General features: G+C 37.7%; 1 protein-coding gene across 2 annotated transcripts in view; it reads right to left on the bottom strand.

Annotated features, from left to right (window-relative positions):
* Positions 1 to 19,112, bottom strand: part of LOC120798844 (xenotropic and polytropic retrovirus receptor 1 homolog) — a 49,584-nt gene extending 30,472 nt beyond the window's left edge. The window contains exons 1-2 of one of the 2 annotated variants that reach the window (XM_040143583.1): positions 18,567 to 19,112; positions 4,083 to 4,134 (exon numbers count right to left, since the gene is read on the bottom strand). In XM_040143583.1, coding sequence (XP_039999517.1) covers positions 4,083 to 4,134; positions 18,567 to 18,635 — 121 coding nt within the window. In that variant the 5' untranslated portion in view covers positions 18,636 to 19,112. The remainder of the gene's footprint in view (positions 1 to 4,082; positions 4,135 to 18,566) is intronic. The other variant, XM_040143582.1, reaches the window with a different exon arrangement.
* Between the last annotated feature and the right edge of the window lie 2,785 nt (positions 19,113 to 21,897).

The following is a 21,897-nucleotide window of genomic DNA, read 5'->3' as shown; positions in this document are numbered from 1 at the left end:
TACTTTAAACAATTGTTGAGGATCACCAGTGTCAGCAGAATTCATTCTCGGGGGACTACAAACACACAGAATTATGTGCCAGTCCATCCAAGCAAATGCTTAATTATGTCACAGAACAAGTAAAAAATCTGACCTGCTGGTACCAGTAAAGTCAAGCTGGCAAGGTAAAGTCTATTTAATGTGTGGTCTAACTGACTCAGACATTAGCATTCTCACATATAGCTCCTCTGGGTAATGTCTAGATAAGTTCAAGGATGCAGTACATGTGTGAAAGCATTACAACATTGCCGTCCCCGAAGTCAAGCCACTAGCCGATGGCAACGACTGTAGGGAAGTGGAATGATATGGATATGGAAGTGGAATGATAATGAGTTCCTGTTGAATTTGAGGAGCATTTTAAGGATATCGCCTTACACACACTAGGCCTGTCAACAAATATTCTAAAGTCATCTATTAATCAAATTGTTAAAAAAAAAAAAAAAAAATTTGATTTAAAAACAGACATTTGATTTTGGAAAAAAAAAAAAAAGCAGCACTACTACGGTTGTCTGCCTCAGCAGTTCCCGCGTGGGCATGGGTCACTGCACTGAGTGCACTGCTTGATGGACAGGAGTCACAAAACGCCACTTTCACTGATTAATAATGAGCTGTAGGTCAAGATGAAACGAGTGAATAATTCAACAACAACCATGTGATAATGATGGCAGCGAGATTACAACCCAATATAGCCGGAGATAGTGTGATTTTTGTGCTCCAAGCAATCTAAAAACCCTTTTGTTTATTTTGTAATGTGTAGGTATGTATCTCTTTTAAAAAGACATGTTTATGTTGAAATAATATATATATGGTAGTAATGTCTTTCTTTGTATTGATTTGCCCTCTTATGGACATAATGAGCAAAAATAGATATTCGAATGGTTTGAACCTGTTTTTTTTAAGAAGGAATAATCGAACGTCAATTTTGACAGCGCTAACGCACACAACCATTCACTGAAGAAAGCGGCCGGGACAGTCAAATCATCATCATTTCTGTGCCTGGGTGACACAGTCTAATGCAACCTTCTTTTAACCGTTTAGAGCATTTGTAGGATTCTATTCTACCTCACCGTGATGTAAGCATCCTAAGCTAAGAGAAAAGTGGTTATCTGTTAACAAAACACAGGTTTAAGCAATCAATAACTCCAATGTGCTGTGAAGTCTTCTCTGTAATGTATATAATATAATGACAGCAACTTGTGTGCAGATTGCTTGAAAAGCATAAAAAATAGAGCTTAATAAATATCACCCTGAATGCTGTTGAATGCAATATGATCATTGTTTGAAGAAAATAGCCAGAAAATAAACACCTACCTAATCACAATGGCTATTCACTATATTCACTATATTTACAGTGAAGACATTACGCTTATGGCCCTTTTCCTTTGTATTATGAGGCTTAAATATAAAATATTTTAGTAAAACAGACTTGGAATGTTGAGCAGTACCATCATTAAAATTTACCACCATTTCTTTCTATCTGGTATAATTTTCCATTTAATTAATGGCTAACGGTGTAAGGTGCCATATAAACAAGACCAGGACGCCTTGTTCCCAACTGGGCATAGGACAAGCATCATTGTCTGCTACATGTCTTTTTTGATACTACCGGTGGCAGTCACTGAAGTCATAAATTTTCAAATTCAAAACAAAGAGGCTTTAATTTTGCTGAAAGCTTTACTGAAACCTTGATGATAAAACAATCGATCAGTGTCACAAGAGCCACTACAAGTGAATGGGTTAGATGAAGAGCAGCAGAAGACATGTCCTGACTTGAGTTTGGATGAACTCAAATCTTCAACATGTCATTAAGGTAACCAACACCTTTAACTGTGCTGTTTTTGGTCACAGAATTAACACCATGCTGCATCATTGGCTCTGATCACCGTTACTTACACAGCTGTCATAACTGTATGAAAATTCAGACTACAGACAACAATAGACACAGCCATGGAAAACACCCATAAACAGAATGATCCGATGGGGAATGGACAGGTAGTATCCCACCATTCCACCACAATTCACATTCCACATTGTCAGTTAATTAATTCTTGATCAGTCAAATTCTTAACAGTGACTACAGATAACCAATGAAGCATTTCACAGTGCAGCAGAATATTTTGAATGCTGTATAAATTCCTAAACCAAGTACTATGCAACACCTGTAAGGTACAGCTGTACATATGGCACAAACAACTTGGTTTGAAATGCATGGAAAAAAATAGTCTTAAACTTAAACAGACTTTCAACCTAGGTCTAAAAATTGTGTGATTTACAGGACAGTACCTGCTGACCAGTTCAGCTGGCCGGCTGCATGCTAACAGCTCAATCTTCCTATGCGTGTGTCAAGACTGTCGGAGACCTATGACCCCCCAAGTCAATTACAGTGCAAGTGATGTGACAGCCCATAGGCCTCGAGACCAATTTCCGGTTTATTGGGTAGCTGCGATCTGGGGAGTCGCTCATTAGGAGTGATGGCTGACACCTTGGTGGGTTTGACTGCTCAGGTATACAATGTATATAGCTACCTGTACAGTCAGTCTGTGTCCTCTCTAAATTACTAGGTTATGTTGGACTTTGGTTGATTTATTTTTGGTTTTCTTAGACCTGAACGTGGCCACACATCTGCACACTAAACACATTTACATTTTACTCATTTGGCAGAAGCTTTTATCCAAAGCTACTTACAAGTGAGGCAACTTAGTGCCCAAGGATACTTCGGCACACAGACGGACGGGGATCGAACTGCCAACTCTGCAATTAGTGGACAACCCACTCTAACACCTGAGCTCAGCCGCCCCACGCTGCACACATTACTGATGAACTGACTGCATACTTAATTTAACTTTCTTAAATTCATGTATTTCACTTAAGATTCATGTCTTCTGTCCATATTTTGTCCTTTCTTTGAGCCGGGTCATGACAGTGATCTGTAAAAGAAGTTACATGAGCTATATGCCGGTTGGACTGGCAATGTTCGGTTGTGTCTTCTGTGATGCTATGGTAAAACACTTACATTGTTTTGACTGATTTAGAAACAATTCATCTGACGGAAAATGGGCCTTATAAGTGGTAGAACTCTACTTACTCAAATTAAGATGAAAGGAGTTACCAGGAAAAAACATATTGCGCTAGTCAAACTATTTTGTATCACTTTAAGTGTACAGTACAGTAGCACAAAGAGACCTAATTACATGATGAAAAATAAGGCCTCTGATAAATGGTTTTAAGACATTTTAAGACTCTCTGAAGCCTTAAATGTTGGTTATACTGGGGCTGCTGTTAGTGTATTTTTACAAAGAAACATAATTAAGCAATAACGCAGGATGAGGTAGCTCCAAAGGATAATTAAGGAGCTGAAGGTAAAGAACTGCAAATGCCAATTTTGACAGAAAAAGGGTGTGGTGTTTTCTCTGCCAAGTACATAGACACTACAAGTCCTACACTACAAAATTTCTAAGCAAAACATCCAATGCCTGCATGTGGCCAAAAACTAGTTAATTTAAAGTACCATAGCAATGGTTTTGCAAGTTTAAGCCAAACAACTAATATCTGCTTACATCCTTCGTTAGCACAAGGCATTTCCCAAAGTATACCACCATATTTTAGATTTTACAATATTTTGCAAAATTATTTAAATTCCTTCGAAATAAAATGTTCAGGTGAAAGACCCACCTTTTTATTCAGTGCTTCAACTGCCAGAGCACGTCAGCTTCTTTTAACTTACAATAGTTATGATTTTGCTCGAACTAATTTCTATGGTGGAGATATACATTCCTTCTGTGTAGTTCTGTGGAATGGTTAGCAGGATAGACATTCTGCTGATGCCAAAACAGCAAAATAATTTTCATAGACCATTCAGTATAAATAACGGTCAAATTTATAACAAATTTTTTATTACATTCATGTCTGGCAATTATTTGTATTCCCTGTTGAATCTCCAAACATCACGTCTTATGAATGCAATGCTACATGGCAACCAAATGGTGAAGCTCTGTCATTAGACCTTCACTTCAGCATGTATACACATATAAAATCTGTAATACCTTCAATAGATGGGGCCTGGTCCTGAGCAGCATACAGCATCTCTTTGAAAGCCTGCAAGAGAGAAATTATTAAATAATTAAATATTAAACACTTAAATTAATTATTCAATCTTTTGAAACATATCTACAAGGGTAAAAAGGAAAGTGCCATTATATCAACTATCATATTATATAAGTCCTTAAGATTTTACACCCACCAAAAGTGTAGAAGGTGCCTTCTACACTACACTTCCCCATACATTTACTGGGAATGTCTGATTTCAGTAATTCTGATAATGAAAATAACAACCAAAACTAAAACCAAGACACCACTAAATTTCACATTAACTAAATTCAGATGAGGTGGTTCAAGAATGAACATGAATGAATGAAATGGGAAGCAGCAGTAGCACCGTGTTCATGAACAGTTAAACAGGGTGGAAAACTGGACGCAGAGCCTGAACGTGGGTTAACCGGACAAACAGCTTGCTTGCTAAATAGTACAGCACCCTGCCATCCAAAAAGTTTAACTGGTGGGCAAAAACTTCTAAAGTAAAATTTAAAAGGCCAAGTCTAAAGTTGTGAGATTCAGTGTCTTAACAAAAAAAAAAAAAAAAAAAAATAGACATATTGTAAGTAGCTGTCTGGATGGTAAAATCTGTTATAATGTAATCAGAATATAGTCTACACTTTGGGTGACACCATGAGACCGATATATTGGTTAGAGCCCCACCGATATATCGGTCAGACAATTTTATTGGTCGATATTGGCCAATCACAGATTTATTGGAATCTAATTAAAAGGTATTAAGTGTATTACACTGTATAACTTTATGATGTCACAGTGAAGTTGACTTTTGACCTTTTGGATATAAAATGTCATCACTTCATCATTTTATCCTATTACACATTTGAGTGAAATTTTGTCATAAATTGCATATTAATTCTCGAGTTGAGGCCAAAAATGTGTTTTGTGAGGTCACAGTGATCTTGACCTCTGACCTTTGACCATCAAAATCTAATCAGTTCATCTTTGAGTCCAAGTGAACATATGTGTCAAATTTGAGGAAATTCATCCAGTTAGCAAAAGTTCTGCAGATGAGCCTTGTTGATGAGAGAGGTCAGATGAGAACGGCCAGACTAGTTGGAGTGGACAGACAGGCTATGGTAACTCAGATAACCACTCTTTATGACTGTGGTTAGCAGAAAAGAACAAGAGAAAGCAGAAAAGAAGAGAAGACCAATAACACAACTCTGAGGTTGCAATGGGAACAGGCTCACTAAAACTGCACAGTTGGAAACTGGAAAAAACGTAGCCTGGTCTGATGAATCTTGACTTTTGCTGAGGCATGCAGATGGTAGGGTCAGAATTTGTCATCATCAGCATGAATCCATGGACGCAACCTGCCTTGTGTCAACAGTCCAGGCTGCTGCTGGTGATGTAATGGTGTAGGGGATGTTTTATTGGCAACTTTAATACCAATAATTCATTGTTTGAATGCCACAGTCTACCTAAGTATCGTTGCTGACCATGTGCATCCTTTTACGGCCACAATTTACCCATCTTCTAATGGCTGTTTCCAGCATGATAAAAAACGATGTCACAAAGCAAAAGGCATCTTAAACTGGTTTCCTGGACATGGCAATGAGATCAAAGTACTTCAATGGCCTCCCCAGTCACTAGAGCCGAATCCAAAAGAACACCTTTGGGATGTGGTAGAACAGGAGATTGTTAGCATGAATGTGCAGCTGACAAATCTGCAGAAATTATGTGATGTGATCATGTCAACATCAATCAAAATCTCAAAAGAATGTTTCCAAAATCTTGTGGAATCCATGCAACAAAAGCTGTTTTGAGAGCAAAGGGAGGCCCTACCCTGTATTAGTACGCTGTTCCTAATAAAGAGCTCAGTGCATGTATATTGGTATCAGCAATAAAATTACATCTGCTTTGACGGAGAATTTTTATCCATATCACCTACTCTGATTAAATACAATACACACACGTAAGCAAGTGAAAAACATTAAGTTCATCACTATCTGAAGGTATTATGTACGATCAACTCTTGATCAGATGATGGCAGTGACAAACAATTTTGCTATCTGCCTCAAAAAAAACCAAAAAAAAACCAAAAAAAAAAAACTGGAAGAAAAAATTTAGCTGTTTTTCCATTATGTTTTGGCAAGTGGATGGAGAATTTCTCAAAAACAACCCAGAAATTCTACTCTGGAAGTGAGTCATTCTCAAATGCAAACAACATTTTCAGAATTAACCACCTGAGCACAGAGGTAGTCTAAGATGCAAAGATTACTTTCCATATTGCACCTGTTGTTGGCTTAATGTGTTTAGAACATTTCACCTAATTTCATAATACAAATACATTCTTTATAACCTGGTGACCTTAACAGGCCAAAAACATTCAAGGCAAAGACAATGGACCAGAACTGCAAATTTACTTGACTTTCAAATTTTTTGTTAATAATATCACAGATGTGTTGACACTGCATTGATACATTTGTATCATTTTGCCTTACATACTCTCCCTCCATCGTGTAATAATGTAGTGCTGTAGAAGCAGCCACTCAGTCATGCTCTCTGTTAGTTAATCTGCAGTGTATACTGCAGCTTGTCTCTGCTGTGGAGAGGGTGAGTAGACAACATTCATTCAGTCTCAGTAAGTGCTAGCATGACAGGAGGACAGACAGCCTTTTTCATCTGTTCTAACTCAAGGGTTAGATAGTAGAGTGGTCAGTCAGTGTTTCAGAATGCCAGCGGAGCATAAGACCACAATGACCTCACTGTGTGCCAGCCTGCCTGCTAGTTGAAGAGCGGCAGAATGGGACACACTGGTTTCTGCAGCAAACAGCAGAGCAAGTCAAGGTCATGTTTTAGCCCACGCAGCCAACCTATACTCACTGTGTCACCAGTGCAGCCACTATAAGATGCAAAAAAACAACATCCCAGACCACAAACACCATACGCAGGGTAAACAACAGCAAAGATGAGCAAAGAAATCAATAAAAAGGCAGTAAGATGACTCCCATCCTTCAGTGTGCCTGCCTATCTAAATAAACATTTAGAGTTGTAAGGGGCACATTAGTTGAATTAGTATGATTTTGTAGATCACCAAAAATTACAATTAGCCATAAATATAAGAGTACAGGACTGTCTTCATGTTGTTTTGATATGCCTGTGCCAAACAGGCGAAACTACAGAAAGTATTTTTTTTTTTTTACACAAACACAGATACAATATAATGTACCACAGGGTTGTGTACTAACGGCAAAATCATTGTGTTTTCACTTATATAAAAACAGAGCTATAATCTGAGGAAAGAATTCAGGATCAATACAAAACTGTTTGTCACTGTAACCTGAGAGATTACGGACTGAGCAGATAGAGGAGATAGAGAGGAGTTTTCAAATATTGCAAGGAATTAAGTCTACTGCTATGAGTCCTATTTATCTCATCTAGCATTCCCATCAGCTCCACTGCCCTCACTGTATTTTCTTTCAACACTATGAAAAACAGCTTCTTTTCACACAAATACAATATACGCATGAACATTTACTTTTAAGCCTCTGAAAATGAGGAACTATGTACACAAATTGCTGTAATTCCTCACTGTTAATGCAATATTTTTGTTAAAAAAAAAACAAAAAAAAAAAACTCTACACTTCAGTCATATCTTGATGGCTTTGTTTCAAGTCCACTGTGGTGGTGTACAGAGCCAAAATTATGAAAACCGTGTCACTATCCAAATACTTATGGACATAACTGTAATTAGAAGCAGTATCCTTATTACCATATGTAGATATAGAAATCTGATGGACATCCAATCTGATGTCATGCTATCCACAGCAGCAAACACACACACACATACAGGACATAAAGACACATTTAGGTGATAAGCTTTCCCACACTTCTCCTGAGGCGCATGGGATATGTGTGAAAGTGTTTGTGAAATGTGTGTATATATGTGTTTGGTCAGTGGGATGGCTCAGCATGTGCTAAGGCGCAAGTTTCCAAAACAAAACACACACAGCTCAACGGGAAGGAGGGCAGCTGTGCTTATCCTTACAGATTACCCTCCTTCTGTCCTTTTCCCTTTCACTCTCTCCTTCTCCATCTCTCTCACTCACTCCATCTCGCTCTCTCTTTTAGCCTCTTGCTGGCCTTATAACTCAGTCAAGGGCATTTTCTCTCCTCTCACACAACACACCTCTACCTTAATGCAAACACACAACTTGTGGCTATCACCACAGGCAGACCATTGCACCACTACAGCTGACCACAAATCTGCAGGACTGACTGTGTGGTGTCTTCCCCATACCTCTCTTTGTTTAGTTTATCATCTTTTTCTAATGTTTTCCTCCTCCCTCATTCCATACATTTTTTGTTTACTTTTCCTGTCATTTCCCTTTTTCTTTTCCTCCCTTTGTCCACTGATTTATCATAATATCACCACCTAACCATCTCTGTCTCTGCCCACTCTCTCACGGTCCTTCTCCTTTGCCTAACCACTTTTATACATTCCTTTCCCTCTCTTTCAGCCCCTCTCTTTTACCTAACCCCCACCCACAAGGAGACAAACACTTTATATCTTGACACCAAACTGTCACAAGGATTATATAAGTCATAGCTGGATTATGCTTGTGTTTGTGTCCCAGAGAAACCTAAGATATCTAGTTTTTTCCTTATTTTTATGTTTTTGGTCACTCACACAGCCCATATACAAAGTGTATCTTGAAGGTGGGATAAAGAAGATGAAGGAAGCTGTGTTTTTGAATGTGGCGCTTCCACGGCCATTATAGCACAAAGCAAAGAGTGCCATCAAAATCATAACAACTGAAGCTTTTGGAGATGTTTGTTGTATGACAGTGATGTCATGTTTTGTGACGCAAAAATGATACAAACTAAAAGCAAGACCAGTGGCTTCACTCAGTATTAGTATCTGAGCAGTTCTTTAAACTGTGTGGGAATTCAATGGTTTAATATTGTATTATAGGAGAAAAACATTTGTTTTAAACTTTTGTTGGATTGCTAAAACTATCAGAAACCATAAATAATACAATTTTAGTTATTCTTCATTGTTACTTTGTGTATTAAAATAGCTGAAAGTAAGTTTAAGAGTGCAGGTTATAAACCTGTGTTTTGGATTTTGGTGTCAAGTTACTGCTTGTTTCCATTTGGATGATTGACTGTGCCTAGGGAGTTTAGCATTTTGAAGAAAATTAATTTATTTCAATTCATATGCAAATTAATAGAGCTAAGTATTCCAAAAACAGATATTCTATCTATAGAGGTATCTGCTTTACCCATTAAGTTTCTATTATATATTCTTGAGTTGTGTGTTTACGCACAGACTATGACACTATGAGAAATATCAACACATTTTTGACAGATGCACACGTTCAACATTGTGCTATCATAAAGAGTAAAATCCCTTTAGCCTAAGGAAAGGTCTTTTTCAGCTCATAACATTAATGTGATGGCTCCAAATATGAAAATGTTCAGGGTATCGAAATGTAGAAAACAAATTCTGTGCATATATAGAAATACATAATTAAATATTTAATCAATTTTTGACCCTTTTAGCTATACAGTAGTTCAACTACTATTTTGGCTCTGCTGTAAAGTGGGGTTTAGCAATGTTACTATAATGTGCTGGGCTTGAATCTCAGCCTTGCCCCTTTTTTTGTACAGTGTGAGGGTCCTCCACAGTGATCCAGCTTTTCCCACAACAAACACTTGCATGTTGGCTATTAGGAGTACTCCTGACACTGCCCTTTTGCCACTGTGGCTTCACATTCTTCCTAAAAGTCAAATGGGTCAAATACAGAGGATTTAATCTCACCAAGCTGTCATTGATTTCTGAATCAAGTTCTGAGTACTCCACATACCACCAAAACAGCTCCGACCTGCGAAGCATGGACTCTACAAGACCTCTGAAGGTGCTCCGTGGTATCGAGCACAGAAGCCCCTTTTATACAGCCTGTTCAAGTGGGGAATGTTCTGCCTTTATTCCACCTCGCCATTCTGTATAAAAGGTAGGAACACGGAAATGGGGAGGTATTGTTGTTCCGGCAATAAGCTGGCAGCGGATGTTGTCACAGAGCTGGATCGACATCTGTGTAAAAGGGAGAGCCAGCATGGTGGGAAAGACGCTAATGTTGTTACACGTCACGCCCCTGATACGGGAACAGCAGCGTGTTATCTAAAATCACACATGGGGGCAGCATTATGCCGGCTTTGTTTTGTTCAGCATAAACAAGCAAACCCAGCATATTGAGGGAAAAGGCAGCAATACCAAGGCACAGCAACTGGACTAAAACACACATATAAAGACAATGCTGCGTCAATTGAAGTCTGCATTCTAAGACTAAAGCCGTCTTGACAGATTTATAACACCTGTTTTCAATTGTCCAAATACAGCAAAGAAATGTGGCCGTCTCTAGCCCAAAATTGGAGGACACACCCAGTCCACGGTCCACTGCATGCTGGTCAACTGTTACACATTGCACTTGTCAAGTTATTAAGTGACAAATATACCACAACTATGTCATATTTACCAGGTGTCCGTTTTCTAATGTTCAGTCACTTGTGAATATTATGCATCATACTAATTGGACAAAACAAAAAGCCACTGCCAGGTGCATAGAAGCATAGCATGACCTCCACTGTTTGTTCTTGTTAGCAGCCTGGACAGGTTGTTAATCCCAGGTCTTACCGATAAATGGAAGCTACACTGATGCATTTTCTACTACCTTAGTTCTCTGTTTGTATGCTATCCATGATGTGATGAAGTGAGACTTTAATGTTCATACTCTAAACTCCAGGGCTACTGGGGCAGGAAATAATTTGAAATTTTTTGATTCAATCACTAATGCAATACTTGCGTTTCTTACAGATATAAAAACAGTACTGTTTGGATATGTTGTTTTGAGATATTTATTTTTCTAAGAAACTCTTTTCATTTGATACAAGTAATAAATCTTATCAAATGCTGTCTAAACACAAGTCGCAAGAACTTTTCCTCAAAGAAACACATTCTAAAGCCTGCAAAATAATGATTAAAATCAGGAACTTTCTGGTCAACCAGTATCCAAGACTATGAATGTGACCAGACATTCCTGACAATTTTATGGTACTTAACAGTTTTCAATACTCAGTGCTCTGGACACATTTTGGTCCAAACCAGGTTTCAATACCCAGCCTTTTTTACTACTGGTATTTATTGCTCTGTCATCCCTTTGACAGTAACCTTTGCTGGCAACAGAATTAATAAAAACAAAAAAATAAATAAAGGAATCAAGCCACAGCAGCATAGCATCTCACTTTCAGTTAGCTACTAATGTTACATGTCCCTGAAGTCTTGGTTTCAAATCCCAAGTATTTCACTGTAACATTGAATATTCATAACTAAATAAGCAACAATTAAAGTCAATTTTTGGGACGAATACATCTTAGTTATTATTTATTAATAGTTTAAAAATCAAAGTCATAGAAACATGAGTAATACCCACCAACCGTCATCAATTTTTGATTAAAATTACACTAGATAGTGATTGGTGTACTGAAATATGTGAAATCCCCTTTATTCAGCTGAGCCCCACCCTCTTCAAACCAGTGAGAAGAGCACAAACAAAAACACAAATACAGAAGTCTCTAAGGTGAAATAACTGTTGTAACTTTGGTGGCAGCATTTGTGTTTATGTGGGACGCCAGTAGTTAAAGTACGAAACTGATGGAGAAAGGTTTTCAGGCCCTTCACATCTGCAGGTATCCCATATCTGCAGTATGGTAAAACTTTATGCAAGTATAGTTGCTGATGGTAGATACATACAAAGTGGAGTTAATATGGAGATGTTCATTGTTTTGTCTCATGCTTCAATAAGACAATTGTGTAAAGCTTTCTAATTTGTCTTATTTTGGAGACAGCTCCATTGGAGGTGGGCCCGTAAAAATGAGAGCACAGGCTTTAGACTGACCATCTGCACATACCCTGCAGGTAAGCTGTTAAGACACATAAGAACACAGAAACCTTTAGGTTAGATAAGTCCAACAACATGTAAGATTGAAATGCACAAAAATGCACACCCCTTCTGCACAACATATTACCATCTGGCCAAGCTGTGGGTGAAATCTGCCTTTCCCAGCACTGACCCTAGGGTGGGAAACTAATAATAAAACAAATGGTGTCAGTCTCAATATGCGTTGTGACTAAACATGTACCTTGACATTGACTTCAAATTTTGGGGGAAAAAAAAAAAAAAAAAAAAAAATCTTAACGCATTTCAAGATGGTAAAATATAAATTAGTTTTGAGACAGTATTAAGATAGAACTTTATTGATCCTCAAGGGGAAATTAACAACATGTACTGTAACTTTAAATTACTCTTATTTTCTCTAAAATAATCCCCCACAATTTAAAATGAAAAATGACTAAATAAACAGAAGTTTTTAATTAAGTGTTAGTTAGTGTTATTTCAGAGGCCCTTTTTCTAAATGTCTGCTGACTACGACTGTGACTGCAATTAAAAACAGAGGATGGTTGATTCACCCTTATTTTTCTCTCATCTCTATTCATCACTCCAACTGAACCCAGTAACCCTCAGCAAACTAACTTCCCATGAACTAAGCCTTCAGCAGCTTGGAGTTTCCACCACTTAGTAATGTTGACTAAGTAAGAAGTTAGGAGCTTATTTATAAAAGAATAAAAAGCCTTAGGCCAATGCCATGTGGAAGTTACATCACAAACAAGGTGCTCTTGCCCAATGAATAGCGTGATTATCCTTCTGCCCCTACACATAATACACTGTTATCTATTGCAAATGACATACTATAACTGAATTGAAAAGTCCCTGGCAAACAAACAGAACTTTAAATGAAATTAAAGGGTTGTTTCTTCTTTTAGTCAATTAAAATCTGTATTACATTTTTTTTAAAACACAGTAATGACAACAACTGAAAAATGTATTAATAGAAGTTGAAGAACATATGAAAAGATAAAATATATATAAATAATATTAATAAATAATACCCTTTGAATAAACAAGACTAGGTCAAAAACTAGTATATGGCTGGAAGGTTTATGGTCAATGTGCAAAGAACGAGGACGTAGTTGAAAACTGTTGTGGAACCACTGTAAACAATTACTTTCAATGCAAAGTAGCTAAAGCTTGCTGGAGGAGTCGCTAAATGTCGCTAGATGATACAATACACCAATTACCATGCTCATGACATCATTGCATTGCATTTACATTTTGCATTAGTTTGGTTCTCTCCTACTCTGTGCTCACATATACAGTACAAAAAGACCAAGATCATTTCAATGGACAAAAATTTCGCAAGTGAATTTCCAACAGCCAAACCATACAGACAAGTCTGCATTTTAGAAGCTTTTCTAATTCACCATGTTATTTGGTTTGGTTATTACAGAAGCTGATTTGGTTGTTGTTTGGATCTCTAGAACTGAGCTAAGTGAGGTGAATTCTGACAACACTATTCTGAAACCTAGTCTTACAGATGACCATCAGACATTTATATTCTTACAGTTCCTGTCTGGCAGTCACACTGGGAATCTGTCAGGTTAAATAAAGCTGCTTCAATCATACTATTCTTATTTAGAAATGTAACCAGTGTGTCAAGAAAGACTGAGTCTGTTCTATTGTCCAGACTGAATCAGAATATCTCACACATTTCTGCAGATAAAACTCCAGGAAAAAAAAATAACTGCACACTGCTACAATGTCAAAATCCTGAGCTGAGCAGAAGTTGTAATAAATCATGGCATGTTTGAAACAGTCCATGCTAATATGAAAACAAAGAAGCTGACAGTCTTTGGTTTAGTGCCCATCACATCATAACAGCTCAGGGTACATCTCTGTTTATCTAACTGTCCTGCTAAGTGTCTGACCCAAACACAGCTGCCATGAGAAAACATGACATGCATGTAACAGCCCTGGTCAGCATGGCTCTGCAAACCTCCGAGGCCAGGGTCCCACATCTTCACAGGACTAAAACTAACTGGGCCCAGGGCCAGATGTACAGAAAGATGGGACAACAAGCTACATCTGGTCTGTGTCTAAACACTGCAAGAGCAGGAAGAATCTCTCATTTATCTAAATAGAACCAGTCCATCTGCCCAGCAGGGGTACTAAGGCAGGGGGGCCCAGATTAACCTTAACATTGACAGGTCACCATACAATCACAGGGCTGAAATGTATAGACATACCACTATTCACGCTCACATTCACATCCATGGGCATTTTAACCTGCATGTATTTGGACTGTGGGAGGAAGCTCACGCAGGCATTAGGAGAATATTCAAACTCCAAGCAGACAAGCCCCAGCCAAAGCGGGGTACGAATCAAGAACATTTTTTTACCAATTAGTAACAGTGCTAACCACTGCACCACTTTAAAAATACTATAAAACAAGCACAGCGCAAACAAAAGGAATAATCTGTTTTTTATTTGCATTTTATTTTGTACTTACTTTATCCTGAAAACATTTTATTCTTACACAGACCAATGGTCATTTCAATGCACAAAAATTTGGCAAAAGCATTTCCAACAGCCAAACCATACAGAAAGGTATGCATTTTTGAAGCTTTCTATTTCACCAGAGGCTATTTGGTTTGGTTATGACAAGAGCTGATTTGGTTTTTGTTTGGATCTCTGGAGCTGAGCTAAGTGAGGTGAATTCTAACAAGACTAGGATCAAACCTAGACCATCCATTATCTGTTTGCTTCTCTCCTACTCACTGTGTTCACATATACAGTATTTTATATAGCAGAACTCCCAATAAAGCTCTTCTCATTTACATTTTTTTCTGTTTCTGTTGTCAGACAATGGAACAACTATGAAATTGTGACTGTGTGTCACATAGTGTCTATGTCAGCTGCCCTGCGGTCAATTGAATGAAACGCATAGCGAGGTGTGCCTGTGGAGGGAAAGCCCGACCTCACACACACAGGGCAATATTAGCGACCTCATTCCACGGAAGGTAGGTAAGGTTTGTCCAAAAAGTCGCTAGAATTGTCTCTAGGGGCTTTTGTGAAAAAAAACTCTCTAAAAGGATTTTGAAAGGTCAGTAAATATAGCAACAAAGGCATTAAATTGGCAACATTGCCTGTAAACAACTCCCGATGACATAACAGAAACTGTTTACACAAATTCATTTTGAGAGAGCAAATGCCAATTTGGAAACTCAAACACTTGGCCGGCCGACCAATGGTGTAATATCAGAACTCAGTCACCCAGCATTCAGCTGACCAATGGTGTAACTTTATCACACACTCACTCATTTACTCACTCATTTACTCACTCATTTACTCAGTCAGTCAGTCAGTCAGTCAGTCAGTCAGTCAGTCAGTCAGTCAGTCAGTCAGTCACGGACATTTGCATTTATAGTGCTGCCCCCGCTGTTGTGGTCCAGCCAAAAAGCTGGTAGGTTTATATAACACTGACCAGGACTGCTGAAGCTGCTCATCACACAGCAAGGAAAAGACCTTTGGCTCAAAGCTTAATGTGACTGTGCTGTAAAAGGAACAAAGAAGTAAAAAAGTGCAGAGAGGAGATGACTGAGAGCTTCAAGCCAGAAAGCTTAGCTGTGGCTCATACTGACTGGAAAAAGACAAATTCATAAATGAGCCAATTAATAAATAATCTAAATTATATTATAATAAATAAATAAATGTCATAACATTTGAGGTTTTAGTACGGTGACAAACTCAATGACACTGACTCAAAGTATGTGCTGCAATCACACTGAGCTGTACCAGTATGTGACGATGCAGAGCACAGGCGATGACTTATGAGAATACTGCAACTACCATCACCAAACAATGCAGATATTGCTGCTCATCGGTGCAGAGACGGAGAGACGTCCTGGAAGTAGAAACATAATAGCTGCAGTTCTGCCACATCTCTTATCACAGCATAGAAACAATGTAGAATACGACACCTCTTGAATCAACTCTATAGCTTATTTATACACATATATATTGACATGGGCTGTGAAAACAATTTATGCTATACTGATATATTCCTGTCCTATATTTTCTTTCCAATCATTCATAACTGGAGCAAAAACCCACTGCTGCATTTCCTTAATACTTTAATACTTGGAATCAAGGTAACTTTTGAAACGTGAAGGCATTCATAATAATATATGAAACCAATGAAGATATGAAAACATTTTATATCTAAAAGTAGTGTTTCTTGATTAAGAAGATCCAAGTTTGATAGTTCAAAACACTACATTAACTTAATGGCCCAACTAGGGATGAGTTCCAATAGACAATTAAGTTTTGGATGTTTCTAGGTTGATTACATACCCATATTCACTAAGCTCCAAAGCTAACGAATTTCATACCAAATATTTTTTAGAAAATTGTAAACAGAAAATTTATCTGCAACTATTTTGATAATCACTTAATAGTTTGTCACTTTTTCAGCAAAAATGCCAAACATTCCCTTGTTCTATCCTCTCATATACAAAGATTTACTGCTTTTCTTTGTCTTATGTGAGGGTAAATTGCATATCTTTGGGTTTTCAGACAAAACAAGCAATTTGATGAAATCACCGTGAGTTTTGGGAAATTGCAATGGGCATATTTCAGCATTTTTTTTTACATTTTATAGACCAACCTATTAATCGAGAAAATAATCTGCAGATTAATCAACAATAAAAATTATCATCAGATGCATCTTTATTTTGTCCTTTTTTGCTCTTTTCATATTAGCAATGAAGAATGTACAAAGCTTTCAGGTAATTTGCTTCTCATCTTTAACTACTGTTGATTATTATTTTCTCCAGTTGAAATGACAAACATCACCAGCAGCAGATTATATCAGTTGTAGATAATTAAAGTTAATTATGTAAGTAACTTGCACAAAAATAGAAAAGCTACATTTGGCCGTTGTCTGGTTAATGCGTTTAGTCCTTAAGGACATAGGTAAAAGACAAAATTTAGAACCAGAAGGTATAATTTGCTTCAAATATCACTCCACTATCACAAGTGAACTGTGTGTTTGAACTCTTCAACACAGTAGTGAGTCTTCTCTACTGAAATGATTACGCTGACCGAATCTCATCAATTTCTCAAATCTTATGTGAAAAGTAAATTATGCAAAGTTAAAATGATACATCTGTCATTTCATTGTGTCAGATACATATTTAGTCATCTCATTTTCAGGTTGTGACTACAGCTTTTGGACATTACGCTGTCTCTCAAAACTATAGTGTTTCAGCTAACAATAGTTGGGATTTTTAGTTATTTTTTTAACTTTAGCAACAGTTGTTGAAAGCTGAAAAATAAATGTTGAAAGGTCGATTCAGATTCAATAAGCAGACTGGATAGTGGATTCAGACTGGGTAAAATGCTATGGAATCACAATCCAAGGTTCAACGAAATTCCTGTTTACTGTAATACAGTAAACAACTCACCTGCAGAACTGGTGTTGGTGTCATTTGTGTGACAGTTTAACCTAATGACCAACTCTAACTCTGTCATAACTGACTGTAACACAGTGTACCTTTAATATTACTGTGTACCTTTTACATAACTGATTACTGCAAACTTATTATAACTTGACTACTGGTAATTAGATTTGTCCATCAAACAGACCAACTGTGTTACAGCTTCCATTTACCATTATAAGCTAGATACGGCTTTAATAAGACTTATATAAGAACTGCAATTCTCTCTGGATCAGCAGAATGTTTTTGTTGCATACAAATACACGTAGTGAAGTCCCAGCGTAGAACCTGGACTAGTTTCCTTTGAATACCAGCATAAAATATACTAGCACAAATGCAAAGGTATCTTGGAATTTTTGTATTTGTTGGCACTGTCTGTCAGCCCCATGTACGAATTAACGCATCATAAAGATAAGTGTTGAATTGCAAGCTTTAATAGCATTAATGGATCAAAGGTTGCAGATAGAGCTAACAGCACCTCTCAGTCACCAAGTGACCCAGTCCAGGCTGACTTTAGTACACGAGCAGCATTAACTGGTAGCTGGGTCAGCATTTGAGGACAGACAGAGGGGTTAGCAGGCGCAAAGATTATCCAGTTCAATAAATGTTGATTCAGCCAAATGCCTTTTGTCTCCTAAACACATTCCAAGCAGCCAAAGAGGACAGACACACATAGCTCTGCTGGCCGGCGTACATAGCAACTCAATGCAGCTTGATGTAGCCGAGGTACTAACCTGCAGAGCAACAACACAAACCTAGCTAGTTTGCTAGCTAATACTTGTCTGCTGTTGCCTGATTTGCGTGCGTAACAACTGAAGCAGTTGCTCTCTTCCTGTTGTAGAACAATGGGAGAGTAAAAGACAAGGAATCAATCTCCAGCTAATGTCCAAATGGTTCTGAACAGAAATAACCGGTATGAAACTGGACTGGCATCAAGCGATACCGTGGCTGCTTAGTTAGCCAGTCAGCTAGCTAGTGGCTATCAGAGAGTAGGTTTAATATGTAGCTAACTTACCTCATACTGGATGTACTGTTTTCTCCACTCCGGGGTGATGTGAGCTGAGAGATGCTCTGTGAATTTCATTTTGACAGTTTGGTGGTGCCCCTCACTTGCCTTTATTGTAACCAGGACCCGATCGGTTCAGTTGAGCAAAAGGAGGTTTTGTCGTGATGGCTCATCAACGTTTACACAGAAACTCTCATCCGAAGATTACGATCGGGCTGCTCGGTCAAAGACACAAAGATGCCCTTTTTGTCTTCACGTTAACCTAGCTAGTTACCGGCACATATTTCTGTCGTTTTAGACACACTCGACGAAGTGCTGGTGGAGTCACATCTTAGCCATAGGACAATGCTTAAATTTTGGGTTGATCTGTCGCTAAATCGCAAATAGAGTTTAGATTCTGATAGACAGGCTCACTGTGTTTGCAATAGCGGAGTCTTGCTATCTTTCCCCCTCCTTTCTCCCTGTCGTTCAACCTCTGCTTCTCTCCACCTCCCGTCTCTTGCGGCCTTCAGGTGCACTTGGAAATATTAAAACGGATCCATCTTGAGTGCACACGAACATGTTGGTGGGTGTGACGAGGTTTGGCATTCTTCAGGAAACGTCTTCAACCAGGACGGGTGAACTGTTCGATTTTAAAGTTAATGATGGGGCAATGACTTGGCTGGGGAGCAGATAAAAGATCACTACTGTATATCTATAGGGCCTTCATGAGATCATGTATTGATTATGGGTGTATGGTATGTGGAGCAGCAGCCAAGAGTGTTCTGGGAAAAAAAAGACCACACATCTCAAAGCTCTAAGACTCAGTATTGGTGATTAATGCCCTACTGGTGGAAGCCGACGAATAATGATTATATTTAAGACATTCTAATTTGTCACTGGCATATTGGTTTACGTAAAGGGGATCTTGAGAGGACCAAACTAAAACAAAGGTGCTATGTGATTGTTGGGAGAATTCACAACAGAGAAAAGGTAAAGGTTTTGGTTGGAATTGATTCAGCAGCAATGCATATTTCCAGTGCTTAATGTGGACTTGCTTAATGTGGACTCGTGGAGCAGAGGAGAGATTGGATTCAAAGGAATGTAGATAACATAGGATATTTGGTTCACGGTTATGTAGAGAGGAATTATTGTAACTATATGCACATATTTACTGATGGATCTAAAGATCCATGGAGTTAACATGTAGGAGCAGGGGTATACGCACCTGAGTTTTATGTAGCCATATGCAAAAAAAATGAAATATATCTTATCTGTATTTAAAGCAGAAATAGTTGCTATAATTTTAGGGTTACAATGGATAGATGAAGTAAGGCCTGAGAGAGTTATCATTTGATCAGACTCTATTGCAGCTTTTAATAGTTTGATTTCAAAAGAAACAATAAGAGATGATTTATTGATGGAAATATTTACTATAAAGCTGAGAATACAAAGAGTTGGAAGTAATATACAATTTTGTTGGGTTCCTGCTCATGTTACTGTTGTAGGTAATGAGAAAGCATAGGGGACTGCAAAGAGAGCATTGAAATTAAAGGACAGTGAAATAATGAAAGTTCCCTTTGGAAAAAGTGAGGCCAGATCTTTAATAAGAAAGACAGTGAGGGATTCATGGCAGAAGAAATGGGACAAGGATGTCAAAGGGAGACACTATCACAACACACAGAAATCAGTTAAGGTGAAGGCTTTCAAAGGAATATGTAGAAGAGAGGAGGAGTGTTTTTTCAAGACTAGGACTTGGACATACTGGATTACAATCAACCTTTTATTTATTGGCAAATTGTATATGAGATAAATTTAATGTTTGTAATTTTCCCATAAATGTAGAGTATGTCATAATGAAGTGTAATAAATATAATTACGAAAGGGACATTTTATGTAATAAGATATATGAGCTAGGATGGGGATAGAACTTACAAGGGATTTTAGGGATGGGTGAGAAAACGAGGGAATGCTGCAAGGCTCTCCTTATTTTTCTTAAAGATACGGGATTAGAATGTAAGATGTAAAATATCGTTTTTTTAATGTAAGTTGAAGTACATAAAACCCTGATGTTACACACTCCGGTACAGTAGGTGGCGGTATGCACCTAAACACATTGGCCTGCGATCAGCCATTAAACTCGCGGAAGAAGAAGAAGCAGAAGAAGGTGGGGCTGGCTGTCAGAAAAAGGAAGGATGAAAAATTTATTGTCATTGCTTATGTTCAGCACAGGAACTACTGTCATTTGATGCCTTGTTTTACTCATACATTTTTGTTGTTGGTCAACAGAAAGCATTTTTTTTATTCGCTTTGCTTTGCTGGATTTTGCTTGTGTTTTAACAAAGATAATTTTGTCTTTCCTGTTTTGAACTTATCTTAAGACCCAAAAGACCTGGAATATACAAATCTAGAATTGGAGAACCCTCTAAGCAATGAGTTATCCTCAGGTGCTGACCTTGGTGGCAAATTTTAAAAACTTCCTCCAACAGCTTCACAGTAAATGCCTTCCACTAACATCTCTACTTTTCACCACATATCCTCTGTGTGTTTGTGCTTGAATTGGTAAGAATGCAGTCAAATGATCCAAAAATAAACATAAATGGAAAAATGTAGTAGAACCTTACATTTTTTTATGATTTATATTTTTTGGTTGGAAGTATGTAAATATGACAATGAGAAACAATAAACAATGAAAATATCCTGTAGGAAATGACATGCAATACCATCAGTTGCATAGGTTCAAAGCTTTAGAATAGAAAAAGTCCAAAAGAAACCTGCACGCTATTAAGGAAACTGCTAAAGAAACAAATAAAACATGATGGCAACTTTGTTCTTAGCTTTAACCCTTTGTCATGCTGGTCATAATTTAAAGATTTTAAGTCCCTGACCATACAAAACTCTAACTGTAATAACTATGTTTATTTTAGATCACTGGAATATTACCAATCTCCACTGTACCTATCTTACAAAACTGCAGCAAGATTTGCTGGTCTTCCCATTTCTAACATTAAATGTTGTACACAGCCATGGATGAATGCTACAATTCTGGGGCCTTGATAATGCCTTTCTAAGTTATGATTTATTTGTCTTGGTCTTCAGCAAGCCACTATGAATAAATGCACTCTCAATCTCTTTAAAGAGGATGAATCTAAAATATGGAGTGGTAGTAGTTAATACTTGCATATGACCATGTTAGTCACCTTCATTTATTTTTATTTATTTGACTTTACTTTTATTTATTTATTTACTTATACCTCACAGACATTCCCAATTGGTGTCATAGTTAATCTAGGACATTGAAATTTCTATAAATAAATTAAATCACATAGTAAACAGAAAAACAGCAATTACTCTTGTCAAC

The sequence above is a fragment of the Xiphias gladius genome, chromosome 14, assembly GCF_016859285.1.
Source record: "Xiphias gladius isolate SHS-SW01 ecotype Sanya breed wild chromosome 14, ASM1685928v1, whole genome shotgun sequence".
Lineage (NCBI taxonomy): Eukaryota > Metazoa > Chordata > Actinopteri > Istiophoriformes > Xiphiidae > Xiphias > Xiphias gladius.
This window is presented reverse-complemented; position numbering and strand designations above follow the sequence as displayed.